The sequence below is a fragment of the Osmerus eperlanus genome, chromosome 13 (assembly GCF_963692335.1).
Source record: "Osmerus eperlanus chromosome 13, fOsmEpe2.1, whole genome shotgun sequence".
Lineage (NCBI taxonomy): Eukaryota > Metazoa > Chordata > Actinopteri > Osmeriformes > Osmeridae > Osmerus > Osmerus eperlanus.
The window spans coordinates 4,201,917-4,216,021 of NC_085030.1; the positions used below are offsets into that span (position 1 = coordinate 4,201,917).

Here is a 14,105-nt window from a genome sequence, read left to right on the forward strand (position 1 = left end):
GAGACTATGGCAACACTCTTCACCCTGTGGAGACTATGGCAACACTCTTCACCCTGTGGAGACTATGGAAACACTCTTCACCCTGTGGAGACTATGACAACACTCTTCAACCTGTGGAGACTATGGCAACACTCCTCTTCACAAGGACTGTGAGAAAGGCAAGCTGGACATGGTGAAGTACCTGCTGTCTAGAGGAGCCTCCACTCAGCTCAAGAACCACTATGGCTCCACTCTATAACTGGCCATCAAGAACAGGTGTGGTTGCTTGCTTGGGAGCCAAGTTAACACAGCAGTCACCTTTTCCCTCAGAATATGAAATAAAAGCTTTTATGAAATTTTAAAAGCACAGATGCTACACACCCCTATCAATTTCACGTAAAGATGTAAATCCCTATATCTAAAGTTTCAATGAAATGTAGATTTTTTTGGGTGTCATTTACAGGGTGATTCTAACTAGTAACTATTAGATCTATGTTCTGGTCATGATTCTATTGACGTGATGTCTACAGGCACTGTGACAATTGGTACCCTGCATATAAAGGGAGCCACTTCATGGAGCATGCAAGGATAGGCATGGAGATTATTAATGTAGTCATACTTCACCCTACATTCAACAGCCTCTTAATTCACTTCTCCAAAATGCATGATTTAATAGCATATCTGACATGCTATATTATTTTAACCCAGTATTTAAATCCTCCTTCATGCAAGTATCTATATATACACTGCAGGCCTGGTTCCTGTCAGCTATGAACCTGGACTTGTGTGACTAACAGCCAAAACGCCCTGCACGCTGCCGTCGGGCTCAGGGGACTCCAACATGGTGACCAGGCTGCTGGAACACAGGATCAGCCCTCTGATAAAGAGCTAGCCACACCCACATTTACTCTCAATCTTACCCTGGAAAGTGTAAGCAGTGAAATGCAGATCCCTAAACCACACCAAAAAATTGTTTTTACAAGATTTGTCAAGCCACAGGCGTATGACATCTGGGGTTGGACCGCGGTGGATGAGGCCAGGAAGACCAACCTAACGACCATCCTGAAGCTATTCACCCTCACTTCACCTAGCTGCTCCCTGACACGCAGGCTTGACTGGTGCACCTGGCCAACAGAATGGCCATCTGAGTCATCCACACAGTTGTCAACCTCTGAACCACAATAACATTTGCTTCTGAAATGTATACTAAAGTCCCTACTCCATATGAGATTAGCATGCATTTTTCCTCTTAGCTTTCCATAATGTTACCTAAATTGACTGGTACAACACTGGTTCATGCAGTTCACATTTTATTTTGCCACTCATTCCAACTGCAGGTCTGTGCGGGTCAACCTGCAGCAGAAAGACAACTGGATCTCGCCCTTACATTTTGGCTGTAATAGGACTGCTAATTGGCATCTTGAAGACATAATTTCACATGTTTATAGTTTAGGATTTAGTAGACATAGCTGGCTGTGTAGAGTGACTGCATTGAGGCTTGGTCAGCTGTACCCGAAGCCTTGTATTCTCCCTTGGAGGCCAGGCTGTTATTCTGAAACAGAAAGGAGAACATCAATCCAGGTCTCACAATACAACAGCCCAGACATTAGTATTATAAGTCTAACATTACACCTCGAGTCTTTCCAGTAAATTCCAAATGCTTCATCTAGAAAATCCTGAACTAGCTGCAATGCTGAAGAAAGCCCCAATATCTATCTGCCCAGGTTAAGTGTTCACACTGTTGCCCTTTTCCTAGGAGGCCCATACCCAATGAAGTTACACAAATTAGACCTGATGCCGTTTGTGTATTGTAATCCCACCCAAAATATGGACACATTGGCCCTGTCTGGTTGTTCCCGTTACCACTCAGCCTTACCTTGGCCCTGGAGGTGAAGGCATCCTGGGCGGCCTTCTTGTTGGCGGCCTTGCCCTGCCAGGCGGCAAGGGCGGAGGCCTGGAGTGCACGGCCGTAGGAGAAGGTCAGCTTCCACGGCCGACCGAGGGGCGTCTGGTTCATGGCGTTGAGGTTCAGTGTGGCCTCCTCCTCGCTCTGGCCTCCTGACAGGAAGCAGATGCCTGGGAGGAAGAAAGACAATTTTGACTTTTCTTGTCCTTTCAACCAAGAACCAACCATTCAGTTTGACTTTGGCCAGGGTGATAAGAGGGTTGGTAATCGATTCAAAACAGAACCAAGTCTGTCGTCAGCATAGCACCAGTAGGTCTAACAAACTTGAATAACACCGGGTATCAATCAGGGACGGTCCACCCTCTCACCGGGCACAGCGGCGGGAACAGTGCGCCTTAGAGCGGTCACTGTGGCCATGCCGACCTCCTGAGGGGTGTACTTCTTGGGACAGGACTGTCCGGCAGCGACCATGTTGGGCTTCAGCAAGGTTCCCTCCAGGTAGACGTGATGGTCAGACAGAGCCTTGTACACAGCTGCCAGGACCTGGAGAGGAGAGAGGCAGTATATTAAATGGTTAAAGTGAAAGCTACAAATTCGGCATCATTGCTTTCTGTCATCAGTATTAAAAAGTTGGGCAGAAATACTTTAGTACTCGTATCGGGTGACCTCTCGAGGTTAACTTGACAGTAAGGGTTGCCAGGTTTGAGAACTCACCTTCTCTGTGACATACTGGCAACGCTGCAGGTCGTGGTCGCCATCAGGGAGAATCTCTGGCTCCACAATGGGCACCAGGCCGTTCTGTATGGAACATGAACAGTTTTACTTGGTCATTATCAAATGAGCTGCTTACAGATCGATGACTTCACAACGGGTAGAAAAAAAGGAATGAGTGTTAACCCTTGTGTTATCTTCGGGTCATTCTGACCCATCAGTCATTGTGACCCACTGTCGTATTGCGACAAATTTACCTCATACAAAAACAAAGTGAAGCATTTTCTTTTAACTGTCGGGCTGTCTCAGACCCCCCACATTGCAATGGTTAAAAGAAAATTATTTTTATTTGTTTTTGTATTGGGTGAAATTGGGTAAACACAACGATGGTTCGTTGTGAACCTTTGGGTCATGTGACCCGAAGGCAGCACGAGGGTTAAGACATCGTCTTCGGTAGAGGCCATGATAATACCTGTTGGCAGATGCTGGCGTATCTGGCGAGGACGTTGGCGTTCTCTGCAATAGCGAGGGCGGACGGGCATCCGTCGGAAATCTTCAGAACGCTCCTCCACTTGGCAAAGTCGCAACCGTCTTTTTTGTACTGAGCACAGCGCTCCGAAAGACCGTCAAGACCTGAGGGGGGAGGAGGGGGGTCATCTTGTGGGTTGCCAATACGCAATCATCTCATTGACAATACTTTTGACAAACGAGTATTACTATCCAGTTTATGCGTTTGTAGTTCCCAGGCATGAGCATGTATATGTATGTAATCTGTAAGCTCTTTTGTTGATTGATAAAAGGACAGCCAGTGACTAGTTTAAGTAAGGTTTGAGTTGCTAAAGGCTGAGACATTTTACCCTGGAGGATGGGTAAAGCATTTTGTATTGTTTTAAGGTATTTATGACCTAGGGAAGATGTTGTAGAAGGGGTCAATGAGGCAGCTGCTCTGACCTTTTGGCCAAGGAGATTGTGTCCTGCGTGTGTTTCATTTACTATTTCCTCATTTAGAGAGAGATGCAAACATCAAAGAACTGTGGGACACTGGGCCTGGGGGTTATATTGTCTTAAACTGTCACTGACTAGGGCTAGCCAATCACAGAGACCGCTACATTGATTGATTGACCATCTAGAAGACCATTTGTTCTAAGTTTACATAAAGGCAGTGTATATGTGATGTTCTTCACCACTCTTCCGAACTGTAACTTATACGTTTCCTTTGTTATGACGAGTCACATAGTATTCTGTTTTCTTAAGTTTTGTACAAACTAAATAAATTGTATTGAAACCGCCTTCTTGACTAGTCAAACTACACAGTACCGTCAGAATTTTCCACCACAGTTTCCAAACCCAAATGTTGTGAGGTGAAATTGTTTACCTTGTGTGGTTGTCTCCCCATCTGTACCATTGAGGGCCGCAGTGCCCTTGTCAACCTGGAAAGAGGGTAGAACAATAGGCTTTGAAGTTATAAATCCTTTCCATAGGTCAAGGTACAGTAGATAAGCCATACAGTATACTCAGGTGCAGTGTACTGTGACCTTGTGTGCAGTTGTGAGAGGTTATATATCAACTAGGCAATTAATAGTTTAAATTAATGGGCAATGGAACTGTGCAGTAAAAAGTAGACATACGCAGTTGATCCATTTGGGGTCTGAATTTTATGAACCACGGGTGATACACTATTGCAGCAAAGTAAATACAAGGCACTGCAATTCTGAGGAGAAACGCTGCCTAAAGCTTTGGCCTTTGAGAGGCCTCCCATTGCTAGTTACCTTGATGCCGACCACGATGCCCTTGTTCTTGATGACCTGGGGGAAAAGGACGCCGCCGTCAGACTTCTGGTACAGCGTCTCATGAAAGAAGATGACCCCGCCCACACAGTTAGAGATGGAGTCGTCAACGGAGAAGAGGAGGTCGCGGAAATAACGTCGGTTCTCCTCTGTGTTCTCCACGTTGATCTTCTGCAAGCGCTTAGCCATGGTGCCTTGCAAAGAAAATGTTGTTGGTCAAGTAATGCAACTAGCCCTCTGGACTCCACCAGCTATTTTAATGGATCCTTCACGCCCATCCTCATCATCTGCCCTACCCAGGTCAACCTCCTCACCTGTGGATTCATCTGCGGCCAGGATGCCCTTTCCTGGAGCCACGATCCTCTGGGCGATGGTGGCAAGCTCCTTCTTCTGCTCCGGAGAGAGGGATGGGAACTGGTGAGTCATCCTGTTGAGAAAAAAAATTGTGAAAGTGAGACAGTGTGAAGAAATAAAATAGTTACTTAATGGTTGCACGTTCCCTGCTCATCTAAAAGATAAAAAAAAGGGGACAACTGCGAATCTTCAGCACTCTCCACTTGTTCTCCTGCACACCAGCTCTGTAAATATTTGTTCTGTGAAGTTTGAACTTTAGTCCAGCGTTGATAGGCCGTTCATGCCTTCTCTCCGTGGACAAACAAGTTCACAGTTCACGGGGAGTCAATAAGCCTTGCCAAAAGTTGAAGCAATGTACTGGGTGAAGGGAAAATCGTCCAAAAACTAGGAACAGTTTTAGTATCAAGAGGTGTGCAGAACACGCTGTCATATGTAACAATATGAACACAGTGAATGCAGCTATATGAAATACAGAACTGGTGCCCGTGCCATTCTATGCATTGAAGAAAACGGTATCAGCAAATAAATGCAGCAATCCAGACACTTTAGTTCCATAAATGCAATCAATTTGTTACATTTGTTTTTCCAAGATTAAAACTCAATGCAGTTCCGCATACTATGAATCATTCAGACCCAACATCAATACAGCAATACAATCATCGCATTTCCTTCTCTTTTTTGTTGTTGCAAACCATCCACCACATGGTAAACACGATCAACTACATACCATACAAAAAACTTTAGGTGAAGTTGAACAGACATAAATAAACTTACTTGAATGTATGTCGACGTCAACACCAGGACAAGTTGCTACCTTGCTAAATCAGGACTAATTGTGAAGACCGAAGTGTAGTTAGGACGGGGTATTTATTGCAGAGCAGAAAACGAGTTTGACAAGGAAGGGGTGTGCGTGATGTGGCACGGGCGTGCATCCCCGCTGGAAAAGGTAATTGGTTGAGGCAGTCAGAAGGGGGTGTGTTTGGGTATCAATGCTCCTTTGTGGACTTTAAGTTCTTTTTGAGCGCAAATGGATGACTTAAAAATGCAGCACACAAAACATGATCACGTTTGCGCTTGATTACCAAAAGTATTGCATACTAAGCTTTGTGTTAGTGTTGGTAGGCCTACTTATTGATATTACATTAAGTATATATATTACAATCGTAGATTACAGGTTTACTTCTTGTCTTGCGGAATTTGAGCTCTCAGTATCAAGTCTCCTTCGTGTGTGTGTGTGTGTGTGTGTGTGTGTGTGTGTGTGTGTGTGTGTGTGTGTGTGTGTGTGTGTGTGTGTGTGTGTGTGTGTGTGTGTGTGTGTGCAGAATAGGCTATGTACAATGCAGATTCGTGTCAATTTACAGAATATAACCTATATAATAAACATGTGAATTTTGGATTTCCTAATATTACAGTCAATGATGTGCAATAAACAAGTAACCTACTGTAATATACATGTTAACTTTTTTATGTTACTGCAAAGGTCAGAAGCTAAAAAATGCTTTGCATATATAACAGGAAACAACTGGTTCAGCTGCCAGAAGTCTCCTTCTCAGGCATCTGGGAATGAGTCTCTAAGTATTACTTGTGTTGCCTCATTGTTCCAGCATAGGCATCAACCTAGTAGGTCTTTGTGTTGCTTATTACTCATGTTAATGCACACCAATAGAAAGGAGCCACATTCTCTTTTTACGATTTTAACAATAAAAACAGCAAGTTCTATTTCTATCCAGCTTCTGCTGACATCTACAGTATTTCCGACATATTGAATTGATATTTATCTTTATGGAACATCTGAGAGGGTTGCATCAACTTTGAATCCTTATTTGAAGGACCTTAGGTGACAGGACCAGATATGAGGCAAGCACAGGTATGAGGCACTGACGAGATCTATTTCAAATCCTGCTTGCACAACATGGACCCTTGACCCTGTAGGCCTACTAATGGTCTCAACAACCGTTCTATGTTGGAGTCCAGCTCTGTTATATCGTTTCACAGTATGTTTCCCAGTATGTTTCCCAGTATGTTTCACACGGTTTGGAGAAAGAGACAAAGAGCAAGAAAGGGGCAGCGCAGCCTGGAAAGGGGGGGGGGGGGGGGGGGGTCTGGTGGCAGCGATATATTAAGTGTAATTTCTTTTAATTTCATACTAACAGTCTAGAGTGCAGTGCAGACGGTGTCCAGAGGGATGCAACCTTTCAGGATTAGTATCAGAACTGCGTTAGAACATGTCTGTTTGATATGATACGCTACTTAGCACTGATCTAGTGTGTTGCTTAAAGGTACAATAGGTTAAAATAAATCTGTCAAACTGAAAGGTTTTGTCCCTTACAGTAATTCCTTACAGTAATTCTGGACAGAATTACTGTCACCCCTCTGCAAAGATGATTAAAAAGTGTCACCTTTTTGTAATTCAGCCTAATGTAACATTGGAAAAAATGACAACAATCCAACCTTCAATTAAAGTTTATTTTGAGAAAAATAAAGCTGACCTCAGCATGGTGTAAACATACCATATCATGTTGCCCAAAGTGGAATGGTGACACAAGGCTTATAAGTCCCAAAATTCTGCTTCATGCAGGAGTTTCTGAAAGCCCATGAGGACCTTTATCCAGCATCTGGAATGCTGGCAAGAGGCTCATGTTACAGCTCATAACGAACTGCTCATCCTCATGATTAGGCCTGTTTAAGGCACTGTATTGTACTGCAGTATTCAGTTAACTGGGGTGGGGCAGTGGCCATCATTTTTTCGCTGCAGCAGTGGAGACTGAGGCCTTTTGTGCATGGGGAGGGGGTCTCTTGGGTGTGAATTTCCTTCACTTCGGTCCCTGTAGAGAGCTCTTGGACTGCTTGAGGGGAGCGCTGGTTCAGGGTCGGGGGCATCTCCTCTTCTCTTTTAGTCCCCATGGTTTCAGGGCGCAAGCTCCTGTTTGACATACAGTGTGTATAAACTTGTAATTGGTTAACTGTAGTGAATATAGTGGTTTAGTTATTATTTGTGGTTATGATTAAACTTACAGAAGGGTCAGTGTTGCTGATGGAGGGTTGAGGGTCCTTTATTTTCTCCTCTTCACTTTGGAGTGCTGCAAACCCCCGCACAGCTTTTCTGATGAAGCATTAAACCACTAGTCCATATTCGTGGAATAATGATAAAACTGCAAATCATATTAAAAACTAAAATTAATGTTTTTATCTTCTCTGCCTGCCTCTGTGATTTTCTTTTCATTGTAAAATAATTTCAGCAAGAAAAACACATTGCCCGTGTTTTATCACTAACCTGAAAATAATTACTTACCGGTACTTCCTACTTTATTACTGGAATGGTTGGTTTGTTTACAATGGCTAATTGTGGCTCTTTGTCCAGGAGTAATTGGGAAGATGGTCTGCTCCTGCCACAGGATGATATCCACATCATCACAGCCCCCACTGATGGGTCTAACCCACTTGGCCAGACCAAGCTACAAGGAGGTGGGGGAGGCTAGCCATGCATTGCATGTTTCATACAGCTTGTAGTGAATTCCCTGTACTTACTGAGGTTACTAGGCCTTATATTGTGCTCTAACCCTGAGATGGATGTCTTCTCAGTCAAGTGGTAAGTATGGGAATAGGCTTAGTAGCTTTTCTGTCACACTAGTAAAAAAAACAGTTTCTCTCCTAGAAAGTACTGTATCTTTCCCTCTTGTTCAAGTTCACGTTCAAGTCTTTTATTGTCAGGTACACTGACAATTTTATTGTCTTGTGTTGAACGTAGTGTAATTTCTAATTATGTATGCGTTCCCAGCAGCAACTTTCCTTAATGTGTCTTCCATTAAGGTGAATTTGGACACTGACAACCCATCAGAAGCTGACAACTTATCAGACACTGGTCACTGGTGCATAGGTCAAACTGGTCTTGGGATGACTGGGCAGTTATTTCCTCCTCATCCTGTTCAATGGTCCACTTTTTTGTCACCACAACGGCCACAGTTATCGGTGGAAGCCGACGGTGGGGCCCTGCTTGAGACTTGCAACCAGCTAGTATGCTTTTAATGGTCACAAGAGTGTCCATGCTGAGGAAAATAAAATGAGAAAACGTTAGTGAGATGACTGAATCTATAATGTGTCATCACAGTGCCCCCCCACAGTCACCCCCCCCCCCATTTCATCCATTCAGAGTTGGGGCAAGAGAGGGGAGAGATGGACCCCGTCCAAAGCATATCTCCACTCCCTTTGATTCCCAAACACGCACTTCTGACCTCCACTTAAGACAGTGGAGATGGTTGTGGACTTCAGGAAGAATACAGCCCCACTCACCCGCATCACCCTGTGCGACTCCCCAGTCAACACTGTGGAGTCCTTCCGCTTCCTGGGCACCATCCTCTCCCAGGACCTCAAGTGGGAACTGAACATCAGCTCCCTCACCAAAAAAGCACAACAGAGGATGTACTTCCTACGGCAGCTGAAGAAATTCAACCTGCCAAAGACAATGATGGTGCACTTCTACACAGCCATCATTGAGTCCATCCTCACCTCTTCCATCACCATCTAGTATGCTGCTGCCACTGCCAAGGACAAGAGCAGACTGCAATAAACCGAATTCTGATTCTGACTTCCAACCCCAGCCACACACGTCCTTCCAGCTCCAGCTTCTCCCCCCCTTACTCAACCCCACCCTCCCTCAGAGAGCAGCACCATCCCCGGGCTCACCCCCCCAGCCCCCCAGCTCAGCCTCCAGCCCCGTCTCTCTCCCCTGTGGCCAAACGCAGGAGGCTCGAGGAGACGGATGACGGACGACCCCCCCCTGGAGGGGTCGATACACACACACGCGGACGCAGTCTGCTAGTGAGGGAGAGCGAGCATTCTCAGAGAGGCGGGCTGTTAGTGGAGAGACCGGAAAGAGCAACAGTCACAGAGATACAAGAGGGAGACTGGAGGAGAGACCTGGTTCTGGTGACCTCATCCCCCCCACACCAGAAACGAACCCTGTCACCCCCAGAGTCAAACGAACCACCTCCTCGGTCCAGTCACCTCTTACCACACGGCCCCTCAACCAATCCACTCCCACTACCGTCCGCCCTGACCAACCAGGAGTCCCTGAGTGTCCCCAGTCCCGCTCACGGCCCAGAGTTGACCCAATCAGCAGTAAACGACACAGACCTCTGTCAGTCGAGGCTGTATCAGACACTAAACAGCAAGAGTCTACCTCGCACTCCCCAAACTCCAACACACACTTTGGCACTAAGACAAAGCCCCCAGAAGAGCAGACACACTCAAACTTAGGCCCCACATCTGTCTTACATCCCAACCCCAACCCCCGCCCCCTCACTTCCGCCCCCAGTCGAGGCTCCTTCCCCCCTGGATTCAACTTTCAAGTTTCAAGTCCAGGGCATCTCTAGAGATATCTCGATTCAGACACTATGGATTCTGTGGAGCCGCGCAGCCTACTCAGAACGCATATCCGTCCGCAACCGTCGTCCACACTATCACGAAAATTAGCCACGTGTCGAGAAGTCCAACAGACGGGACACAAACTCTGGGGCATGATGCATGCGAAAGTAGGCGCCCCCGGGTCCGAACACCGAGATGCAGCGCGGGTGGAGATCACGGAACATCCTGCCAATATCGTCCAGCAGGTGCACGATGCCGACTGGTGCTCATTACCAGGATCCAACATGGAGCCACCGACAGCGTGTCGATATGTGCGGGCCGCTGCGTTGGCCGAAACCACTCCACCGAGAGTAGGCTACAGCTGCCGCCCACCGACGCCAATTAGGTGCCACTGAGAGGCATGCAGCAGAAAGCGCGGACCAGGGGTTGTCGACCTGCAGGCAGGCTGAGAATTAGCTGTCTGCTGAGATGTGAATGCTAGAGTTAAGTCCATTCCCTCAGAACAGACGACACAAGAGGGACTGTTACAATCGTTGGTTACTCGTAACTGATACCCTATGTACTCGCTGTGAATCTAAATATTGTTACTTCGAATAAAGCGTCTGCTAAATGACTAAATGTAAACGCAGTCACATTAACACTGATGATATTGAATGGTTCGAAGCATGTAATGCAGATAGATGTACCTTCATGCGATGATGCAACACTACCCATCGACCCACTAGCCACAGCGTAGGGGCACTCTGACGGCCCATCACACCCGCAACGATTTGCATTGCCACACTTAGATGCGTGAGTCAAATTATCCCCACGCTCCCACAGCATGAGTGATTCCCAAACCGTAGCTAGCTAGCTTGCTCGTTCCTTCCGGCAAGTAGCATGACACTCGGTAGCTAGCAACGCTAGACCTGTTAGCCGTTACGTTACCCTCTTGCCAGTAGGCCTACATGTTTGCCACACCAGCGTAGCGCATGATAGAGCTACAATAGTCTGTATGCCTATTGAAACACTCATTTGAAATGTCCGAATTCACACATCCGTGATGGTAGCCTACGCCGTAGCGCCCACACACGACGAACAGACAGTTACTGTAGGGTGACGCTACTCAACTGGTTAACCAAGGTGAAAATATGGTATCCCTATATTATCGGTTATAGTATTATACTATAATACTTATAATACTATAGTACTTCTTTTTTGTAAGGGAGGGTCAAAAAGGAGGACAAAAGGGCGAAAAGGAGGACACGCAACAGCGGTCCGGACAAAGGGCTGGAAGGCACGGAAGCTCCTATTGGGTCAAACAAGGTGTCAATCGAAAGGTCAGAGTGTAGTGGCCATCTTGACACTCTCCAATCGTAAATATTCGAATCATCTCTTTCAATGAGCGATAGTGCGTGAGAGAGTGCAAAAATTTTATTGGCCAAGGCAGAATGAAGCAACAAGATCGTGGCTATGTGTGGATATAATTCATTGTTTTGGAGACACTACTCGACAGGCTTAGATAGTTTGGACCTTTGGGATCCCTTACAAAAAAAAAGTATATTAAAGTATACTATAAGTATACTAAAATGTGGATAGTACACTTTTAGTTCACTTTTGATATACTTTTAAGAAGTATACTTAGAAAATAGTTCACTTTTGATATACTTATAAGTATGCTTTGAAAATAGTTCACTTTTGATATACTTTTAAGGAGTATACTTAGAAAATAGTTCACTTTTGATATACTTTTAAGTATGCTTTGAAAATAGTTCACTTTTGTAAGAAGTATACTTAGAAAATAGTTCACTTTTGTAAGAAGTATACTTAGAAAATAGTTCACTTTTGATATACTTTTAAGTATGCTTTGAAAATAGTTCACTTTTGTAAGAAGTATACTTAGAAAATAGTTCACTTGTGATATACTTATAAGTATACTTAGAAAAAAGTTCAGTACTTTTAAGTATGCTTAGAAACAGAAAATTGTATACATTTCTTCTGGAGTAGGATGTACGTTTTCTATAATTATACAGCAAAAACAGTCAAAATAATTTTAAAGTACATTACAAGGTCACTGACTCATGTCCATTTAGACATGAGTCAGTGAGAGTTGGAAGAAACTGTTCCTTAGGCGAGAGGTTCTTGTCCGGGTAGACCGCAGCCTCCTGCCGGAGGGGAGTGGCTGGAACAGTGTGTCCAAGGCAGGGTACCAGATGGTGATGAAGGAGGTGAGGATGCACTCAAATATGGTACCCATCATTGTCAGTACCCAATACTGCACCATCATTGTCTTTGACAGATCAACTTCTTCAGTTGACACAGGAAGTACATCCTGTTGTGCCTTCTTGGTGAGGGAGCTGATGTTACATTTACATGTATTCATTTAGCAGACGCTTTTATTCAAAGCGCCTCTAAGAGAGAGATTTACAAAAAGTGCTGGGAGATGGTAGCGCCCAGGAAATGGAAGGATTCCACAGGGTTGACTGGGAAGTCACAGGGTGAAGGGGCTGGGAGGGAGTGAAAACTCATACAAAAAACTCATACAAAAATCATAAGCCATTCAGGGCCTACACAAAAAACTCATCAATGACACATTGCCGTGCTTCAAAGTCAGCCAGATACTGGACATGCCGGGGATCATGGGCCTGCAGGGGAGGCCCATCTTCTTCTTCCTCACCATCTTCCTCCAACTGGTCTTCTTGAGGACCCAAGGGTGTTGTAGCTCTTACAGCTATGTTGTGCAGCATTGCAGTTACTGCAATAACTGCACAACATTTAGATGGGTGGAAAAGAAGACCTGCAGCCGACTTGTGGAGACATCTGAATCTCATCTTCCATCTGCCAAGAGTCCTCTCAAAGATACTCTTGGCCACACGGTGAGTTTCATTGTATCTCTCGTCAGCCTCGTTGTGGGGGTTGGCGACAGGAGTAAAAAGGTATGGCCTCAATGGATACCCACTGTCCCCGAGAAGCAGCCATCCATCCCTGGAAGCTTGTGCCTCCTGGCCAACAGAGGAATTAGAAAAAACAAAAGTCATGGCTGCTGCCAGCGCCAGGCCATCTTGCCACAATATCTGTGATGAGCCCCTGATGGTCACAGACAACCTGGCAATTGATGGCAGCATAGCCTTTCCTGCAATAGAAAACATGGCCCTCATTGGAAGGGGTGAGGATGGGAATGAGGGTGCCATCAATTACCCTTATGACTTGGGGGATGTTATGTTTGACCACACTTGTCCCCTCTTGTTGTGGGGACAAGTGTGGTCTGAAAAAAGCACAAGCTCAACCAGGTTCAGGAGCATCAGGATGTCAGTCCTCCTGAGCCGGTATTTATGTAGAGTGGCAGAATCCTCACAAAGGCATTGAGCCTTACCAGCCACTTCTGGGACGCCATCGCTCTCTCTCGCTCTCAATCGTATTATCTGCTGTATTGCAGCCATGTTCCGCTTGAGAAGTAGGCTAGACCTCTCCTTTATATACCGTGAGAATGTAATGGAGGGGTCAATTAAACTGATTAGAGTCATCTGACACTCATAATGAGTATAATTGATCAACCATCAATTAAAGTAGAGTTGATTATATTCATGTTGGAAACAATGGTTCCATGTTGAAGACATGGGGTATTCAATACTTATGTGTTTGTCACATTGTCATTTGTGGCCAATGTGGGAATCATGATATTGCAAACATGGTCTTGGAAAGCTGTTAGCCTATTATTGCAAGATTGTATATATAGTCAACACTAGAAAATAAGACAGTAAATATGTTGGAGATTGAGATGCTTGTATTTGTACATTGTATTATTTAGGCTGCTAGCTGCATGACATGTGTGATACCATTTATATGCATGTTTTTTTTACCTTGTTGCTCAATCAAGTAGTAAATATAGTAATCTTATAGATTTGCCCATGGAAAGTGGAGTATCAAGAAGAGTTAAAAACCAAGGCACAAGATATCAGAGAAATATTTGTTTTATTTCTGAGTTTGTTCTCCCTGCTCCTGCTCCTCACTTGGATCTATAAGAT

At 45.0% G+C, this 14,105-nt stretch overlaps 1 protein-coding gene and 1 long non-coding RNA gene across 3 annotated transcripts; both read right to left on the reverse strand.

Moving 5' to 3' along the window:
* Positions 1-1,276: 1,276 nt before the first annotated feature.
* aldob (aldolase b, fructose-bisphosphate) lies at positions 1,277-5,669 on the reverse strand. Its single transcript, XM_062475778.1, has 9 exons — positions 5,512-5,669; positions 4,698-4,810; positions 4,366-4,577; positions 3,972-4,026; positions 3,069-3,229; positions 2,600-2,683; positions 2,254-2,428; positions 1,856-2,055; positions 1,277-1,531 (listed from the first exon to the last, which is right to left on the reverse strand). The coding sequence occupies exons 2-9, from the start codon at positions 4,807-4,809 to the stop codon at positions 1,436-1,438; spliced, it is 1,095 nt and encodes a 364-aa protein (XP_062331762.1). The 5' UTR covers position 4,810; positions 5,512-5,669; the 3' UTR covers positions 1,277-1,435.
* Positions 5,670-7,189: 1,520 nt separating this feature from the next.
* LOC134032550 (uncharacterized) lies at positions 7,190-8,779 on the reverse strand. Of its 2 annotated transcripts, XR_009932032.1 has the most exons (3): positions 8,030-8,779; positions 7,753-7,889; positions 7,190-7,660 (listed from the first exon to the last, which is right to left on the reverse strand). It is a non-coding gene; the product is annotated as an uncharacterized LOC134032550 (long non-coding RNA). The 2 variants fall into 2 exon arrangements; XR_009932031.1 differs by having other exon boundaries at positions 7,190-7,889.
* Positions 8,780-14,105: the final 5,326 nt, after the last annotated feature.

Bases quoted from the DNA above. Each gene is read 5' to 3' on its own strand.
- aldob (XM_062475778.1), bottom strand. From the start codon at position 4,809: ATGACTCACCAGTTCCCATCCCTCTCTCCGGAGCAGAAGAAGGAGCTT. The intron at 2,429-2,599 runs GTGAGTTCTCAA...TCTCCTCTCCAG, and splicing joins GCCAGTATGTCACAGAGAAG to GTCCTGGCAGCTGTGTACAA. The intron at 1,532-1,855 runs GTAAGGCTGAGT...TTTCTGTTTCAG, and splicing joins CCTTCACCTCCAGGGCCAAG to AATAACAGCCTGGCCTCCAA.